General features: G+C 36.2%; 1 protein-coding gene and 1 long non-coding RNA gene across 3 annotated transcripts in view; one reads left to right on the top strand and one right to left on the bottom strand.

The window, feature by feature from the left end:
- LOC113500372 overlaps positions 1–19,842 on the bottom strand; it is a 93,762-nt gene that overhangs the window by 24,671 nt on the left and 49,249 nt on the right. The gene's annotated exons all lie outside the window — the stretch shown is intronic.
- LOC113500364 (protein mesh) lies at positions 2,498–19,614 on the top strand. Of its 2 annotated transcripts, XM_026881135.1 has the most exons (22): positions 2,498–2,961; positions 6,420–6,658; positions 6,984–7,190; positions 7,521–7,679; positions 7,923–8,060; positions 8,285–8,453; positions 8,534–8,791; positions 8,897–9,236; positions 9,390–9,671; positions 9,938–10,070; positions 10,389–10,483; positions 10,728–10,846; positions 11,244–11,395; positions 11,784–11,892; positions 12,178–12,314; positions 12,649–12,778; positions 13,090–13,352; positions 14,925–15,029; positions 15,749–15,857; positions 16,065–16,952; positions 18,236–18,392; positions 18,840–19,614. In XM_026881135.1, exons 1-22 carry the CDS (start codon positions 2,595–2,597, stop codon positions 19,069–19,071), a joined length of 4,788 nt encoding a protein of 1,595 aa, XP_026736936.1. In that variant the 5' UTR covers positions 2,498–2,594; the 3' UTR covers positions 19,072–19,614. The 2 variants fall into 2 exon arrangements, with proteins under 2 accessions (XP_026736936.1, XP_026736935.1); XM_026881134.1 differs by lacking the exon at positions 16,065–16,952 and having other exon boundaries at positions 2,500–2,961.

Below are 19,842 nucleotides of genomic sequence, written 5' to 3'. Positions count from 1 at the left end.
CATAATATGTAACCTACTCCAAAAAGGAATACCGATGGCCTCTTCTTTTTTTGTGGTTTATATACAACCTGGTGTCAGAGTTTAAACTGCTTGAAGTCATCGTACTACTGACGTGTCCTTACACATCCTTGTAAAGATCTGATGATGCTGTCTGTCCGTATAGACTGTCAGATACAACATTTTTTTCAGTACCTGATAAAAAGTCTGTTTTAAGTTTTCGAGGCTATGTGGATTGCTATTCTATATGATTAGGCATTCGCGCCATAAATAGACGGAGTCGCATAGGTTTTCATTTAGCTACCACATAAAGAGGGTTAAAGTTCCAGTATCTTTGCGATTGATAGTACTGAATATCATCAAATTCAAATTCCAACCTATTTAGCTAAGAGCCTAGACAATGTACATTGTGTATACAGAGCATTAGATTGGAAATTTAGAATGAAATGAAATGAAATCATGAAATGAAATCATTTATTCTGTAAGTAGGATATATCATCACTTTTACATGTCTTCTTATTTTTTTGAGAACTCTGGAGTCGACAGTCGAATACTTTGGAAAACATCATATGTACGGGAATTAATTTATATTGCTTAGTGAGCGTTATCGCTCGGAAATGTTACATGTCTACCAGCATGGGTTTGCTACAAATTATGAAGTTTTTTTTATTATAGCATCTGAATTCCCTTATATCATTAACAAATCCGAAATATTAATATTACTTACTGACCGATAGCCCGATCTTTTCCATGAACCTCGTGAGCGTTGACGTCTTAGGGCTGATTATCACCGCAGTTGGGCTCATTAGTGCTTATGCTTTTTGGGCCAGTGATTTCACTTTATTTTTTTCATTTTCTTATTAGTATTCAATTGCAAAAATGACCCGCTTCACAGCTCTATCTTCGTATTTAAACTATTTAAAAGAATACAGATACTAGGCATTCCCTTAAACATAGATCATAGTATTCGTCTTCATTGTTTTGTCACGCAATATAGCATGTCCTTAAGAAACGTCAGCTCAATAGGAACTCGTCAAGTGTCTCAAATTTAAGTTGTTAAATTTGATTAAATATTAAGGGACTGAAAAAATGGATAAAATCCTTTGAAAGCGATTAACAAGTACATTAGTTCGGTAGTTGCAAGAAAGCCTTACACAGCGGAAACAATGCGGACATCCGGGTTGACACATACATATTGTTTTCATGAGGGGATTTTCGTCGAAAAATGCTGTAATGAGTCAGTACCCAGTAGGCGAACGGTGAATAAGTCGCGCGAATAGCGAGAAAACAAACGTTATCTATCGATAAAACAGTAATACACATGATTAGAACAAGTACTTCATATACCTGGTTCTATAATACAGAAATAGAATGCCAGATAAACCTGAAAACTATAAAATACATTTATTTTTTATAGTTTAATTTATGAACCGTCTCGTTACTTCTATATAACCATTCCGTTACCTCGAAACATTGCCCACTCTTCGCTTAAAGCAAGCTTATAAGAAAAGATTAGTTTTAAATTATGATTTTTTCCTTAAATGAACGAATCTAAATTAATACTTTACTACTCGTGTCGCAGAGGGTGTCATTAACACACAAGACACCTAACTAGATCTGTGTTAGTTACCCATTCTAAAAATCAGTTTTAACAATTGTGTAAATAATATAAATACTATATTAGAACCAGATAACGAAAGGAGGAGGAAAAATCTTAGAAGCATATTGTACCAACGTAGATAGTATTATTTACAACAGAAAGTATCGTTGTTCGAGATTAAGTAAGAATGAAATCATTTTGTAACTTGGAATTTGGAGGAACGGATATTACTTCAGTGCCTGAAACCAAGTAATTTGGAAACGAGTACATAATAAATATCTAGGAAGGATAATAAAGATAATAAATACTATTATTTTTTTACTTGACGGGCCTGTTGGTCTAGTGGTTAGTGACCCTGATTGCTATACCGGAGATCGTGGGTTCGATTCCCGCCCAGGACAAATGTTGTGTGATGAGCATGATCATTTATTCTGGTGTCTGGGTGTAATTTATCTATAAAATGTATGTATTTAGAAATATATATGTATGTAAGTTTATCAGTTGTCTGGTTACCATAACACAAGCTCTGCTTACCTTGGGATCAGATAACCGTGTGTGAGTTGTCCCAGAATATATTATTATTATATATTATATTATTCAGGGTGATTCAGAAAGTATTATTTGACAATAGAATATATCGACTCAAATACGTTCCTAATCATACCAATATTCAATTTTAGTAGGTAATATCAGTCATATTTTCAAGACATCGTACGCTACGAAGTACAAAGTTTACTTCCATTAGCGAGCGTAACTCGTTTAATTTATCACAAATTAATACCATTACACAAAGCCCTACATACAGGGCTGCGATTAGGACAAAGAATTTGGCACACCTAACGTTCCTATTTGCTATCTTATCATATCTCTAAAAGATAATACCATATCTTCGGGCACACAATGTTCCACCGCTCTAGTCGGCCAGTACAATAGCGAGCCACCTGTTGTCGTCGAAATTGATAAAAAATAATGTGATGGACATTTTGAAAGTGTGAAAATGGGTATTAAGGTTCTAGCTTTAATATCACTGTTAGTTGTAAGTGCATATGGACAAGATAATGCAGTTGTTGAAGACGCTATTATAAATAATGAAGTTGAGGACAATGTGAGTGACACGACGGTCGTAGTACCAGTTACTGAACCAACGGAAGATTTAATCGAAGAAACGGCTCCAGTTGAAATTTTAAGTGCTGCAGATGAGCTGCAAGTTAGAAGTGGGAAATATCAGACGCTGAATGATGGGCTCGAAGCAGAAGAGCCCATACCAGGAGATTCTGTTGATGTGAACATCAATAATGATATATTATTGAGTGAAAGGCAGTTGCTCCCACCTGCTTCAACTATTAACACGAACAACGAGTATGGTAAGTCAGCTTTTACTTATGTTTATACGACAAAAATCAACGTCTTAAATTGCTGAACAAAATAAGACAAGAGCTATAGATTATAGCGGCCTCGACGTGTACTGATACTAAATCAATATTGTAGCACGTTGGCGCGTTTGTTCAAATATTGATGTTGAGACAAAAACAATAGTTTCGGAAAGACAACCCATTTTTCAGATGTGATGATAATATTGATTTTCCAACCACATCCATGAACTATGAAATAAGTTTGGGCAAACTAAGCTAGGATGAAAACTAGCAAAGTTCTGATTTCACAGAATTCATTGAACTCTTTACTCCAGTTATATTTAATGTGATTCATTAAGTGTATAACTATTAATCACAAAGTACATAAATTAAGTATGACTCATTTCATTGACAATTGCGTTATCATGCCTAAGATATTTGCCTTGTATTATCCGAATGAGGATATTACAGGATGCTATACCAAAAATAGCAAGAAATGAACAACAAAAGAATTTCAAAGTATCAAACTACCTTATTTTAAAACAATTTAAAGCCACATTACTCATTTATTATATCAAATGTGGTGTAGTAATCTATGATAAGAACCGCACCTTAACGTATAACGCTCCCAATTATAAAATGCATACTTACTTATTGCGAATGTTTCCTCAGTTTGATTTGCGGACTACTTTTGAAATTTGTAGGGTTATACCAATTAAGTACAGATAAGGGCTACGCACTTTATCAAGAGATAAAAAAGCCGGTCAAGTGCGGTGTGTGTTTGCTTTGTGGGCCCCGTATGAATAGTCGTTGCAGGTTAAAGTTACTGCTATACCATGGTACAGAAGTATAAAAAAGAAGTCGTAAAACATGGAGAAAATGTTTTATTTTACACTCTTCAAGTTCATGCTTTAGTTAGCAACTTTATCTATGTGTTGCTAAAAAAAGACGCATTCTTAGGGGTTCCAACTGGCAGACATGATTGATGATTAATGAGGATAAAATTATTGACACCTATTTTTGCCTTCACAATTATCTAGATATCCATCAAATAATAAACTTATGTTAATTAGAACTTATTTTCTAATCTCATAATTATAAGTTTTTTAACACGTTTATCTGAATTATCATAGCTGTAACACTCGCAGACAAAGTTTCATAATACAGAGTCTTAGAACAAAAATGATTTCATCGCTGTTGATAAAAAGATTAGATTTTTGGGTCAAACGAAGACGAAGACCTCGTTAATGTGTTTATAATTAAAGTACACAATATACTGTATTTTTATGTTTTGGTGTTTTTTGATGACAATTTCTTTAATTATAATGATAACTTGAAACCCTCTAGAAATTTTGGTTTTACCCCAAAATGTGCCTTGAAAATCAGACTTACGAATTTGATGATATTGATGAGAACGCCATATCATACTACCGCAATTGTGACAGAGATAGCTCTACGCCGTGAAAAATGCTGTCACGCTTTCACAACTGCAATACCGTTATTGATCTAGTGGTAGGCCTACATCTCTCTACTCCTTCCAAATTAAAAAGTGATCCAGCAAAGTCATGACCTGAATCAGCCTGAAAATATATCTATTAGTATCCTTCACAAACATGAAATAGAACCTATTTGTAACTTTTGTGTTAGTTCGATTACATCAATTTCGTGTAAATAGTCTACGTTTTTAAATTCGTAATAAATTATTCGACTAGTGAGTTGTATAGATTATCTTTGTGTGCCTGTTTTATTTGTTATCAGTTGGTTTAATGAAAACGATTCCAACAGCCACGCCTCAAACATTTAAAGATAAGCAACCCTTTATAACTTGCAGTAAAATTATAACAGACCCTCTAGCCAAGTGACACACAAAAAGAAAAGGATTTAATCAGTCATCTCCACAAATTTGAGCGTTTTCTCTCAAACTTCTCATAAACATAAATAGAGCTTAGTCATCAGTATGATTAATTACAAATTTAAGCTATACCCTGATATTCCTTAATGGGATCGAACGAATCACTCATGATGAAATGCCAAGAAGTCCCCATGCATACTATTGAAGTTTAAGAGCATTGCAGAGTTTAAAAAGTTCTGTCGCTGGCTAGGCTGAAGGTTTCTAGGCCTTAAAAAACTAAAAAAGTAACTAAGGAAGCCTGGTACTGAGTAAAAAATGTCTATCATCAAAACAATATGATGACTCTATGATAAAAGTCACTGCACCATATGTAAGAATTATCTAAAACAAACCAGCAGAGAGCTTGTAGATACCTGTTATTGCTAATTATAATGAGTCAGACAACAAACTATGCGCAAACAAGCGTATAAAACTGAACTAGTCATAAAGTAGACGTTTCCGGCTGAATTCGTTTTAAAGGTTAATGAAAACAAAAACTGAAATAAATTTACGCTTGGAAATGGTTCTGAAAATTTTACATTGAAACAAAAAGTGCAGGCCCTATTGACACAAAAATAGAGTTTGAGTTCCGACTTCCTAACAAAATCTTTACATATATGAAGGATATCTAAGATTTTCGTAACGTACTCGTTTTTGAATATAGATCTGTAAAGTGAAGTTTAGTAAACCTAAGTGGTTGATAATTAAATTAATGAATGAAATATACATGGATAGGTAATTTGCACGTTCAAACAAAGTGTTATGTTATCTAACTTTGCCAGCATTCAAGTCTTTGAATGGGGAAAACAGCATATCTATGCTGACGGATTTAGACGAAACTTAGAACACAAATGGTTTATAACCAGGATAGGATAGTTTTTATCCTGATCGTATGTTCTCGTAGATAAATTTTGTATTTTTTGCAAGCGGGCCAGCAGGCAACAGCTAATCAAAGCATAAAAGTTTATAGCTGTATAAACCAGAACTTGTTTATTGTGTTGAAACAAAAGAGGCATTGCAAGGTGTTAATATGACATCAGCTTATACTAGGAATCTCGTGTCCGATATAAACTGATAAGTTATCACTATCAGGGCTAGCGTCGATACCGATCCACGGCTTGCCGAGCATTTCACCAAACGTATTAATGCATACTTTTGCTTGAATCATAATACTCGAACAATTCGTGGAAAAGAATGACAACGCCTTAAACTATAATGTGATAAGAATGGGAAAAATAAATGTAATTGTAATCGTCTTCAAGATCTATCTTTAGGTCTAGGATTATAATAATAATATATGTATATCAGAATGCTACCTTAGTTGCCCATTATCCCTAGAGATAAAATCTATGAATGATCTATGCCTAATCACCTAGCCGCTTCTTCTTCCGTCAACACTTCTTCATACTTTAGCTGTGATGAATTGCCGATGAAATATGTCCTCGGCAGTACGTTATCTGCCCATTAAATTATTGGTTCTTTCAAGTTATAAATTTGACAGTGGTAAAGGTATAGGGTGGATAATGAACCACAATGATCCAGATTAATCCAAAACTATGATAATTGCTTTCACTTTCAGATCACATTGACGGTCGCGTTCGACCAGACACAAGCTACCAGAACAATGGTCAGCCCTACGTCATCACTCCAGCGAGACTGGCTCAAATCAGAGGAAACTTCATGTACTGGTTCTACGATCAAGGCGGAAGTGATAACCTTGGTGACTACCAGAGAGACATTCACACCTCCACTCCTCAGATCCACAAGAACTTCAACTTCCAGTTGCCGTTCTTCGGATTTAGGTTCAATTATACTAGGGTAAGTTATAGGTTAAATGAGAATCCTTTTTGGGATACACAAAAAAATTATAATTTTGAAGAATTTTAACGTCAATTTTGCTTTGAATATTAGAGAACTATTTTTTATTCGGGCAGATGAAAATACATGTAAGCTTTAAATTAATAAAGAAATTATCAAAAAAAAAACAATTCCTCCCCGTGATTTCGTAACATTTATTTGATGAGCGCTCCCGAACAGAGTAGACTAGTAACATTACATGAACTGATTACCTTAACAAATAAAAAATAATAACCTAAAACTTCTATATATTTTTCTTAACTTATTAACAATTTTCTTCCTCTAGCTCTCCATGAACGGTTACATCTACTTCAGCGACCCCCCGGACCACTACACCTACCCTCTCTCTTTCCCCGTCAAAGACTGGCCTGATGTCAACGATCCTTCTTTTATTGGTATCTTCTTCAGCAAGTGTCGTATCGGTAGTCAAAGGCAGGAAGACCCAGATCAAAGGAGGCCCGGAGTTTACTTCAGAATGGACAGAGATTTGCAGGTAGATATTGGCATTTTAATTATATTTAAAATATTCAATAAATATTAATCCTTGAAATTGTTACGTCGTCACGCCAAACCCGCTGTGCGCGGTGGGTGCGAATCCGAGAAGGACATTCATTTGAGTGATCAACGAAATCTTTTTCAATGTCTGGGTGATTTGAACATACGACTTGGCCCTAGTCTCGACACAAAGATTCATTTTTTTAGTGCGGGAATAGTCCTAAAAAATTACAATAAATCAATTTGTTAACCAGAATTAGGCAAAAATCATTTAACATGCATTCAAGTACACATGCTCCGTTACAACTGTGTATATTTCACTTTTTAGACCCGTACAGACCAATTGGGTGTAGAGATGAGAGAGCGTATCACGTGGGACATCCGCGAGGGAGTCATCGGCTCTGAGACCTTCTTCCCCAAACACGCCGTCACTATCACTTGGAAGAACATGTCCTTTGCTGGAGGAATCGATAACTCGTTATTTATGGTGAGTTACGAAATTTTCCTGTTTAACATAGTGATTTTTTTCGACTGCTGTTTTGTTTCACTAAAGGATATATTTTACATTGGGAGATTTTGGGAAAAGCCAACGACAAAAAATAACGTTTTCTCAATTTATTTTCTGTAAGCAGTGCTGTTTTTTATTATTTTAGTCCAACAGTCTAGCTAGTTTAATTATGGATCATAACGGATTAAATTAAATATTCAATTAATGTTACTTTGCTTATAGACGAACACATTCCAAATGGTCTTAGCAACAGACGAAGTGTTCACTTACGCGATATTCAACTACTTGGAGATCAACTGGAGCTCGCATACTGAGGCTGGTGGTGATACCACGACAGGGGAAGGTGGTGTTCCTGCTTACGTAAGTATCAATAATTTAACTCGAAAGTCTGTGTGTAACCTCCTAAAGGACCAGTGAATATATAAACTAGATACAGATGTAGTAGATTGTATCTACATATAAGGTTCTCTTAGCATATGCCAGCCAAACTAGCATTTAAGTACAGTATTTTCTATTTGTAAGATTATATCAAATACCTATAATTAAATTTTGACCAACGGTATTTACCATTTACCCATTTTCAGATTGGTTTTAACGCTGGTAACGGTACTCAAAGCTACGAATACAAGCCGTACTCGCAAGCTTCAGTCCTCAGAGATTTGACAGGCAGAGGGTGGGCTAACGGATTCCCTGGACGACACATATTCAGAATAGACGAGAAAATACTCATGGGAACTTGTAACAAGGATATAGGTATGATATAATGAGGATCGCCTAAAAAGATATGTGTTCAGTGAAATTAGCAATCAATTGATTGTTTCTCTGATTCTCAGATGGAGCAAATCTTCCCCTAATGTTTGCCCCTGAAAGTGGAAACATGTTGGGAGGTACCATTGTCAACATTACTGGCCCTTGTTTCAACCCGAACGATAGGATCACTTGTCGCTTCGACACCGAGTCCGTCGTCGGCGCTGTGGTTGACGTCAACCGCGCCATCTGCGTCCAGCCCAGGTTTTGGCACAACGGCTACGCAAGATTCGAAATCGCCATCAACAACGAACCTTACAAATGGAAAGGAAAATACTTCGTCGGTAAGTGTATAATTAAATTAGGTAGAGATTAAATTCGATAAGCATTCTTTTATCTATAGGATAAATATGTCAAATATCACTATCATAAATGTTTACGCTTTCTAGAAACTCCTGCTACTGCGACCGAAAAGATCTTCTTCACTGACAATGCGATTCATGAGAGGTATCCTCCTGAGATCAGGATGACTTGGGACCGGTTCAACTTGACCACAAACTTGAACGTCCAACTTCAGATCAGTTTATGGGGATACAAGGAGATTACGATCAGACCACAATTGGAGTTCATAGATATGATTGAAGTGGGCGTCGCTAATACAGGGGAATATGTTATCAATCCTCAGAACTTTAGGAACAGGGACAACTTCTTGCACAACGACATGCAATTCGGTTTTCTGCAAATTAATTTGACCACGCCCGAAGTTTTCAAGGGCGTTTCGATTTCACCGTAAGTGATTTAGAATTAGTTTTTTTCTTATTTTCAATTTTGTTTTAACGTTCATATTATGTACAGATCCATAAAAAAATAAGGTCCATATTTCGTTGGAATTTTAGGTCCGTAATATTGTACCTTTTAAAAAAAAAATCTTTTTCCCAACAGTGTTCTATGGAGTCGTCCAATCCCACTCGGTTGGTACTTCGCCCCACAATGGGAAAGGCTCCATGGCCAACGTTGGCCCAACGCTCTTTGCAACAACTGGCTTCGAACCGATCGTTTCCTGAAGAACTTTGCCTCTCAAGTGTGGGTCTGTCCCTGTACGTTGGAACATGCCTTGTTGGATAAGGGAAGGTTCATGCCGGATGTGGCTTGTGACAAGGATACCAACCCCACTTGTAGATACCACTGGGGCAGTGTGCACTGTGTGAGGAGCGGAGGACCTAGGTAAGACATTATTATGAATATCTAGTTATACCAAGAAATTGCTAGTTTATCGGTCGATTGGGAAATATCACACTTTGCTGTTACGATCGCATTTTTTCAAGATTGGTCGTTTTCAAATGAGTAAAGAAGGCATTAACTTCTAAAGCGTTTGATATTGATGCAAATTTTCTTATGATTTAAGAAAAGTCTTTAATTTTTTCGATTAACAAAAAAATGATTTCCCTGTATCGTAAATACGGTCTATTAATAATGAACATTGTTCACAGCCCCGAGGGTTCAGGCCAACAGTGTTGTTACGATAAGAACGGGTTCCTCATGTTGTCCTACGATCAGATGTGGGGATCGCGACCTTTGAGGTCACATGACTTCGGGTTCACTCCTTACAACGAGGCTAACAAGGTATGGAAAAACATCACTTTATTTTATTTTATAGTTTAATATTTGATATACTTTATATATTTTTATATATTTCTAATCATTTCTACATTAAAGTTCAAACAACAGCTTACCATAATATCAGTCTATGTCCGATTATCCGAATCGACCCCGGATTCGGATCATTCGAATAATTTTCGTTCTACTTAAGTACGGGATCTTTTTTTCATTATTTGTTAAAGGTCCCTTTAACTACTATAAGTGATTGCTGCTTCTTTAACTTTTAAAGGCTTATTGTAATATTATTTGCTTCTTGATTAATGACTTGTTAATTTTCCGTAGGTTCCATCGTTGTCCCATTGGTTCCACGACATGATTCCTTTCTACCAATGTTGCATGTGGCAAGAGGAACAGGCTGTCGGATGTGAAACTTTCAGGTTTGTTATACAATCATGTTACTGGTGTATCATCCTAACCTACAATTTCAAATATTACTTTTATACAACAAGTTGTTTCCTCGCAATGCCGAAGCCATTTTTGAATTCGAAACTTCAAAAAAAATGTGATTCAAATTTTAATTCCAAAGAACATTTAAATACAGTTTTATTTTATTGCTCCCTGTATTTAATTGAACAGTCCGAGCATAAACTTGCTTTTTAATACAATATCATGTCTATACAGATTTGAACGTCGTCCATCGCAAGACTGTGTGGCCTACCAGTCTCCTGGCGTTGCTGGTATATTCGGTGACCCTCATATTGTTACCTTCGATGACCTGCAGTACACCTTCAACGGAAAAGGTAAGGTTTTAACAGAGGAAAAAAATAATATCTTAAATATTTAAGTATGAAAAGACTTGTGTGACACTTTTGTCTAAAGGAATCAGAACAAAACAAACAAAAAAGTTATTAACTAATGGATTTTCAACTTAAACTATAATTGCCCAATACATACGATTCGATCCTGACATTTTGCTACTTTCAGTCGTTTTTCTGTATGGATTTAGCTACATGCGGAACTATCCAAAAAATTGAAGATTGCTTCAACATTATACTTCTATTAACCAAACCTATCAATAAATAGAATATTTAAACATACAGCATCATTAAAAAATCGACCATCTATCCCAAAATTCCTTAAATTAAGTATGACAAACAAACAGACATGAATCAGACACTAATAAATAATTTGTTCCAGGTGAATACGTCCTTGTGAGAGTAGACCACCCACAACTCAAACTAGACGTACAGGGCAGGTTTGAACAAGTCCCACGAAACATTCATGGACGAGTCAACGCAACACATCTGACTTCTGTAGTCGCAGCCTCCAATAACTCCGTGGCAGTTGAGGTTAGTAAACCTGGGCCCTAAGATTAAACCTTGAGGGACACCTGTTAGAAAGTTTGTAAATTACAAGTTTGGATAACTGCCTGAGTATTTTAATCGTTATTACTGTATTATTATCTTGATAAAAGTAAATTCGGTATATTAAAATTATCTGTATGCCAAATTTAAACCATAAGAGCAACCTTATTCTAAAATACCTATTAGTATTAACAGCCTTTAATTATTTAATAAGGTCGGATTATTTTTCTCTTTTATTCTACATCCTTATTATCCGGTGCTATTTCAAAATTATACAGAAAATTTTCACGAAAAAGGGGAGGCCCATCCCCAGCAGTGACGATAATTTAAATCCCTTTATAATCTTAATACATTCAACCATTTGTACTAACAGGTGCGTCTAAGACCACAACACGCTCAATGGCGATACAGGCTGGATGTATTCGCTGACAACAAACGAGTCTACTTCGACAGGCCTTCACTCAGAGTGCAGTACTTCCCAGGTAAGAGATTTCGTGAAAATAAATCAAATAGAAAAATTACTTTATGAGTACTTACTTCTTCTACTAGTACCTTACTAATTACTATATTGTAAAACAGAATATATTGTAAGACATTAAATTTCTGCTCTGTAAAATCTTCTCGATCAAATCATCTTAAACAGCTTTCTTAGAAATCATTGTCGTTTTAAATAAAGCCTTCGATAACTCTTTCCATATTGGTTCTGTTTTTATGTCTCTGTTCAATAATTTTTCTCTCAATTTACCTGACGCCGCTTATGTCTCCAGGAGTGACAGTATACCAGCCCATGTACGTGCTGAACCAGTCAGAGATCGTGATCATGTTCGCGTCAGGAGCCGGAGTCGAGGTGGTGGAGAACAAGGGCTTCATGTCGGCCAGAGTCTATCTGCCTTGGAATTATATGGTGAGGGGATCTATTTATTGAGTTGCTCTTGTCCGCGAGTTCAAGTTGTCCCCAACTTGATTCGCGGATTCGACTACTTTAAATTTTTAATGTTTTTTAGAGGCAGATTCGCCCGAGACTAATATAACATTGGTCGAATTTGGTACACTAACATTTTATAATATATACTTCAGAAAAATAAGTAGTACAGTAATATGACTTAATGAATCACCAGCGCTTCTAATTCTAATCTATCTACTTACATTTAACTGTCAATAGTTTATTGATCATGTGTATCCAAAAACCATTTTACATGACATGTCATCACTGAATTTGAACATGTCTTTCGTTCCAGAATCAAACTCGAGGTCTCTTTGGTAATTGGTCGCTTGATATAAATGACGACTTCACAAGACCGGATGGAACGAAAGCGACAGTGGATCTAAACAACTTCCAAACAGCACACCGAGAATTCGCTCAATATTGTAAGTAATTAACAAAATTCAACAGGATAAGCGAGTTATTTAGATCTAGTATAGAATCAACAAGTAAGATATTCCCATTTATATAAAATTCACAAACATGAATAGGGCTTTGTTCGTAAAGTAAACATTTACATCTTAGCCCATTGTTTAAACTACATACTCTTATTGATCTTCATTCTAAATCTCGATCAGTTGTAAAGAATCTTCATCGAAATAGACTTCAATAAAAGTAAAATAACTTCTCGTAATGTTAGGACTACCGGAATTGATCAAAATTTTGACTTTACATTCGATAAAAACGTATTTCTCAGGGCAACTAACGGATCGGGAACAAAGGGACATAGGTGTAGCGATGTTCTATCGGGAGTATGGTAGAACGGCAGCCTATTACAATGATAACCAGTTCGTACCCAACTTTATCCGGGAACCGGCGGACTTCTTGCCGGCGAACCGGTCCCAGGACGTGGCGAGAGCTATAGAGATATGCCAGGACTCATACCAGTGCCGATACGATTATGGAATGACGTTGAATCGAGATATGGCAGAGTTCACCAAGAATTATTTGGCGTCAATTGTGAGTATAATTGTGATATTTTTTATTATTTCGGTTTTGTAGTTTTTTATGTTTGGTCTGTAGCTTGAATTTCTTCATTTTTAATTTTTTTTGTGTGTTTGCTTTTGATTTTTGAATATTCGACTTCAATGTCTAATAATTAGAGTTATGGTGATATTTTTTAGTCCCTTATTATTAAATGTTAAATTGGTAAGATTTTTTGAAAATGAGAGCCACATCCTGAATTTAACATAAAATTTAGATTAAGTATGGTCGGTTTCTTCTTATTCATCTTACTTTATAGTTTTAGTATTATTGTTGATCTACAGCAAACTTGTCCCAAAAACTAAGATATTGTTGAACGGAAACTTTAAGTTGCATTGTTTTATATACTATCTACATAAATACGACTATTTATACATAGTCGATGCAACGTCGTGTCCTGTCGTGAACATAATTCAAAACAAACAACATTCAGTTGAAACACATGACAAAATGAATTCATAAATGACGTCATTCATATGCAAGCAAATATAAAAGGTGATTCATTCAGCTATTAAGTCAATAACAGCCTTGATTGTCAACATCGTAAATACAAATGATAGTTTCCCACACTTTGATTATAGTGATACACGACAAAATCTATATGTGCATCTTTAAGGACGTGGAAACTACGGAGATGATAAAGACACATAAAAATAAATATAAAAATAAATATGAACACAAAATTTTACTTTATGTTAGGGCAGCAGGAATTCAGCAAAGAATATGTTTTAGGGTCCCATCGCCCGTCGCTGTATTGCATGAAGCCTTATAGATGCTTAGCCTTGTAGGTTTTTTTTTATCTTATTTAATGATTTAAATGAGCTATTCAAATAATTGGTTAATAATTAGATACATAAACATATCTCCTAATTATTAATTTATAGTTACATATATGTCTCAAGTACCAATATATGAGGCAAATTTATGAGAAAGAGTTATTGAGTCATGATCAGGTCAAAAGTGGCTCCAATTGGTGAGTGTAGTACAAACTGTTTTGTTCGCCAGTTCTGTTACTGGAATTTCATTTTCTAGGTAAATTTCAATAAAGATATTCAGTTTTAAACCTACACATAAAAAAATATAACCGGGTCCTACCTGGTAAATTTCTACCAGTTAACGTTTTCTTTGAAGTTGCAGTTATTATTGTCAGTTTTCAAAATGTTTCTTTTTTAATGTCATCTTGACTTAAAGCAAGTCCTATCTATTCCACATCCTAGAAGCATGGCTACCAAGCCGTACACTCGCGTGCAGTCGGATGCGTCTTGTCAGCCCATTGTTCTTTTAATTATAATGCATCTGCCAAGGTCCCTTATGGAACAGGCTATGGCGAAGCTACACAGTTTAGTTGCTAACATTAATCCATACATGATTCTCGTATAACGAATCTGTTTTATAGATTTTATTTGTTATTCGAACTTTTTTAAAGTGTGAACCTCCGTTATTAAAAATCTTGAGATTGTTGCCAAATATCTGCATGTTAAGGTATACTTTACAAGGAAGAACAAGTCTAATTTTGGATAAGGAGAAATAATATTTTCTTATTTTCAGACAAACATAAAGGAGCAAAACGCTCGTCGTGTTATAAGTTGCGGTATATTGGAAACCCCGCGCTTTGGACGAAAGAGTAATTTCTTCTTTACACCAGGAACAAGGGTAAGTTAGCATGAATGCTCTTTATTAATGACTAGTTAGATAAATTAAAAATATTCAAAGACACATCAAAGCAGCTAATCAAGTGACCTTGTCGTGACCGTGAATCAGATCCAGAATGTAAATGAAAAAGAGGAAAGAAAGAAATTCATCATCCTATCGTTTTCCCAACTATGTTGAGGTCGGCTTCCAGTCTAACCAGATGCAGCTAGGTACCAGGGTTTCACAAGGAGCGACTGCCTATCTGACCTCCTCAACCCAGTCACCTAGGCTACCCCTTATTCAAATTGGTCAGACTAGGAAGGAAAGAAAATATTATTATTCAAATTGAAGTTCTGACGAGCCTGATTCCTGATAGGCTAAATTGGTTTATTTTGTTTTCGTGTCTGTCCTGTATAAAAATTGGGACATACATAGGTAGACACTCCTATGCTCTTGAAAAACCATTATGAATCATAAGTCGGGGAACTAAACAGTTTACATTAAAATTTCCTTATTCATCATCAATTTATTGTTCTAGTAAATACGTTATTTATTAAAATGTAGTTTGTGGTTTAACCTTTTTAATTTAATTTATACAATACAAAGCCAGAGTCAATTCATTCTTCATCTCGATGTAATGTCATTCCAATTAATATAATAATTAGCTCCAAACACACATAAAGTTAGATTTATTATATTATTTACCTGGTTTCATTTTTAAGTAAATATTGTAATTTTAGGTGAACTTTGAGTGCAACCAAGACTTTATTCTGATCGGTGACAAACGAAGAGTGTGTGAGGACAACGGAAGGTGGAACCTACCGGACTATGGATACACGGAGTGCTTACGTAAGTATCTTATAAATAAATACACTATGTAGCAAATATTAAAAGGTATTATGTAGAGCCACGTCAAAGGCTTCAACTTTGACACCAGGTTATTCTTCAATAATACGATAAGAAGTACCACAGACAAATACTGTAGGATCTTTTTCATCATCTTACGTAAATGCTGGAGAATAATCAGTAAAGTAAATGTACTGTTTCCGTATTCAGGTAACCAAGAGTTCTCTCAACGCGCACTGTTTCTGACGTGGGGCATCATAGTGGCAGTTATTCTACCGTTAGGCTTGTTGATTTGCCTGCTGTGGTTCTGGTGCTGGTACAAACCCAAATCCGAAGGCAAAGAGGGATTCCGTTTCGAAGATATACCGCGATCGAAATCAGCTTCTAGGCTTAACCTCAGATCAGCATCAATGGGAAACATCACTGATACTATGAAATCGTCCACTTTACGTAGCCAAGATTCGGATAGGAAAGAAAAGTTGCCAGAAACTCCTACTGAGGAAGCTCCCTTAGCTAGGTCCGGACCTCTTATTAGGCCCGCTCCACCTGTCCCTCAAGATGGGGACAGCTCAGGTATAGGCTACCCCGACTCCGGTAAAAGCGACTCTAACAAATCAGATAAGTCCAACCCCAAAAAACGTAGGGCGTACGACAAGACATATCGAACTAACGAACCTTTACCCAACGCTCCTAATGAAGAATTCCCCGAAAAACTTTGGGACTTATCTGAGGAAGACTTGCTATCTATAACGTCCCCTTCTGATACTGAATCTAACCGCGACTCGACTCTAACCCGGCCAGCTAAAGATATAGCATACCTTAGCAAACCTCGTCAGCTCGGTCGCAGAGCTCTTCCTCCCAGTGATTCTGGTTACTCCACAAAGGAATCTGAGGATCCCTACTCACCGAAATATGAAGGACAATACAGTCCTATTCCCTCCCAGTACTCGCCGACGTACTCCGAAATATACTCTCCCCCGATCAGCCCGACTTCAGACAACAGTCCTAGGAGCACTTACAACAATCCGGGCTTGCCTGAACCTCCAAAGAGTGCTCCCTCTGAATCTATCAAAACATTTACTTTACCTCCCGCAAAGGGCAAGTCTATGGAGACTCTCATAGACCCGCCTAATGTCGAACTACCTACAATGAGCAGTCGCTCGACAATGGTCTGATCTTAGCTTAAGACATAACAGTAACAAACACAATTCTGTCATACACTGCCCATACAATGACATTAAGGAGATAGGTTAAGATTTTTGTAGCTTTAGGTTTCGTATTAAGTGGCACAATTAGTTTAGTATTTACACTTTCTTTACTTGTTTAGATTATAGACGAGTGAGTTTCCCATCGTTGTTGATTATTATTACTTAAATTATAATTATTGTAATAAATACATTTTAAATCTAAGTCTGCAGTCACATTAAGAGGAAATTTCTGTTCCCATTTCGGTAGAATAACTTCCACGTGTTGTCTAGATGTTTCAATAAGAAAGCAAGGAATGACTTTGTTTGCCACGTTTGTGTGGAATAGAAATTTTCTCTGACTTGTGATGGGTTATTATTTTCCTTGTTTCTAATCTCTAAGGTTATTGCTTGCTTTCTTATCTAGTCTGTTAAAAACCAGGTCACATGAAAAGGTAAGCGTATTTTTTTATTTGCATTGTAGAGATAATTTACAGGGCTTTGCGTTACTGATAGCGTATCTACTTGTTTGTTGATAAATTGCGTTAGAAGGGTTCTATTTTTTGTTTTATCAAACATTAAATAGTTGTTAAATATGGGTCACATTATGCTAGCATTTAAACTTATCGTCAGCTTTGAATGCAGACCTTTTTATTTTCAATCATTCTGATACACCGTCATGGTTCCGTATGCATTGACCTACTTTATATCGTATCTAATATCAAATTGATTTGTTATCCTTACATAGATATAAGATAATAATCAATATATCAGTGACTCTTTTAAAGTCTTGTCCAATTGTTATTTATGGCTTCTAGTTCCATAGGATGCAGCTAAACATAGGCAAAGAAGTCATAAAGACTGACTTTAAAAGGTTTAAATATATTTCTTGATAACGGACAATATTAGGAGGTCTTCCATTCTCAACGACCATATTACCAACCCCTAAACATATCATATCAAGCGACTGATGTCTGTCATCAGACTTTTAAATGTTGCTTGCTTTTCGTTACTCCACAATTTCGTATTAATTTCTTTATAAATAATTTTATCGATATAAGAGTCTATCAAAATACAGTTACTCCATCTACTATATGAGCTAGTTGACAAAAATGTTTTCGAATATCAGACGATTAGGCAAGTTGTAGGTATGATCGTTGACTACTCTATGACTAATATCATACATACATTACATAGGTAAGCAGGAGTACTCTGCCCGCACCCTGGGAGCCACTTGGGGCATCATCAGCGCGGTGATGGTGCCCATCGTGGTGGTGCTCATTTGCATCGGATGGAGGATCCTGCAGCGGAGAAAGGCTGAAGAGAAGGAGGAGAACAACTTCTTGACCATCAAGTAAGTTGGATTAGGGACATTTCTTCTTAGGGGTTTCAAGACGTGTATGAAGGATTGCAACGCATTGCCATACACCGACACAAAAACGCGGATGACGTAGCACGGCGGTTCAGGTTTAGTCAGTAAAAGTCTGACACTACCCATTTCCTCCCCTGAGGGAGTGGGTGCCCATGAGGATTACCCCGCCTAAACAAAAAAAAAGTGGCTTTCAAGACAGTAAATCTTAACCTGGTGCACACCAAGCTTAAGCGCTGGGTGTAATTTGCAGGTTATCGTTGTTGATCCGGGTATCTAGAAGCTACAATAATGGGCATGGGTGGCAAGCACAAAAATGAATATACTGATTTGATTCTGATGTACAAACCCTCATGTCTATCTATTCATGTTAAAAGAATAATCGTTTTATCCCTGCAAATACGTTACACTGAACTCCTATTTTTTTCCCAGACGCCTGGACCCTGACGAATCAGTCAAAATGAATTCAGACGATGAAAGCATACCGTACAAGAAGGATGTAACAGAAGACAGTCCAGAACCGACCGAGCCAGTGAAGGTACCAGAAGGTGCACCTTACACGTACGGCCAGCCTTACGGTCAGGCCCCGGCTGTGCCTTACAACGAGACTTACGACCCAACCAGACAGGCCAAACCTTACGGCGAGGAAACCGAAATAAATTAAGATTAGTTTGATGAATACTAGATTCAATAGTTAAGTAATAGTGTACTTATTCGCGATAGGACAGAGTTCAGTTTTAGTCGAATTGAGATCAAGTTAGAACTCTGGAACCCGATAGCTGATAATGCTATCACTGAATATTGGTTGGATATCATAATACCATTTCAGGACCGAATCAAAATCAAACACAGAATCAAATCAGTTACGTGAGTCGCCCTGCTATTTATTTGACCCAAAGAATGCATTAAGTTGGGTTGCAATAAGATTTTATTGACAAACCAGCCCTGCGCTCCTGAAGCAAGAGTTATAGTTGTTGAACGCGAGATGTCAGCGAGCACTTTTAGTATACCGTGTCTTTATACTAAACGCAAGTTTTTTTTTTGTTTAAAATTCAATTGAATTGTCAACCTTGTTTGATAAATCTAGTAACCTGTAATCTGTTTGGTTAAAGTTACATAACAGTAAGTAGATCATCTTCTAGTAGTTTCGTAAGTTTTATATTATTTGTATGTATTACGAACAATAAAAGCAGGACTTTATCCGATACCTTTAAAGTTATGATTACATTATACACCGTGATTTTTTAGTCGTCTTACAAAAGCAGCCCAGTTCATGTATCCAATGACTAGAACACGTTCATGATAAAAAAAATAGGTATTTATGAGATTTGAATAAATTTAAAATGCAATTTTATTCAATATTATGATGCAATTCGTAGTTTTTTAGAAACACAGCTCTGTTGCGAGCGCGGTCCGAGCCTTGTAACAATGGTGA

Source organism: Trichoplusia ni, chromosome 13 (genome assembly GCF_003590095.1).
Source record: "Trichoplusia ni isolate ovarian cell line Hi5 chromosome 13, tn1, whole genome shotgun sequence".
NCBI classification, from domain to species: Eukaryota; Metazoa; Arthropoda; class Insecta; order Lepidoptera; family Noctuidae; genus Trichoplusia; species Trichoplusia ni.
Note: the sequence above shows the minus strand (reverse complement) of the source record. Positions and strands in the feature narration are given on the sequence as shown.

What these genes read in the sequence shown, in the direction of transcription:
- LOC113500364 (XM_026881135.1), top strand. Translation starts at nt 2,595, where the DNA reads ATGGGTATTAAGGTTCTAGCTTTAATATCACTGTTAGTTGTAAGTGCA. An exon ending in TCGATAACTCGTTATTTATG is followed by an intron (nt 7,680 to 7,922) that starts GTGAGTTACGAA and finishes CTTTGCTTATAG; the next exon opens with ACGAACACATTCCAAATGGT. An exon ending in GTGAGGAGCGGAGGACCTAG is followed by an intron (nt 9,672 to 9,937) that starts GTAAGACATTAT and finishes CATTGTTCACAG; the next exon opens with CCCCGAGGGTTCAGGCCAAC.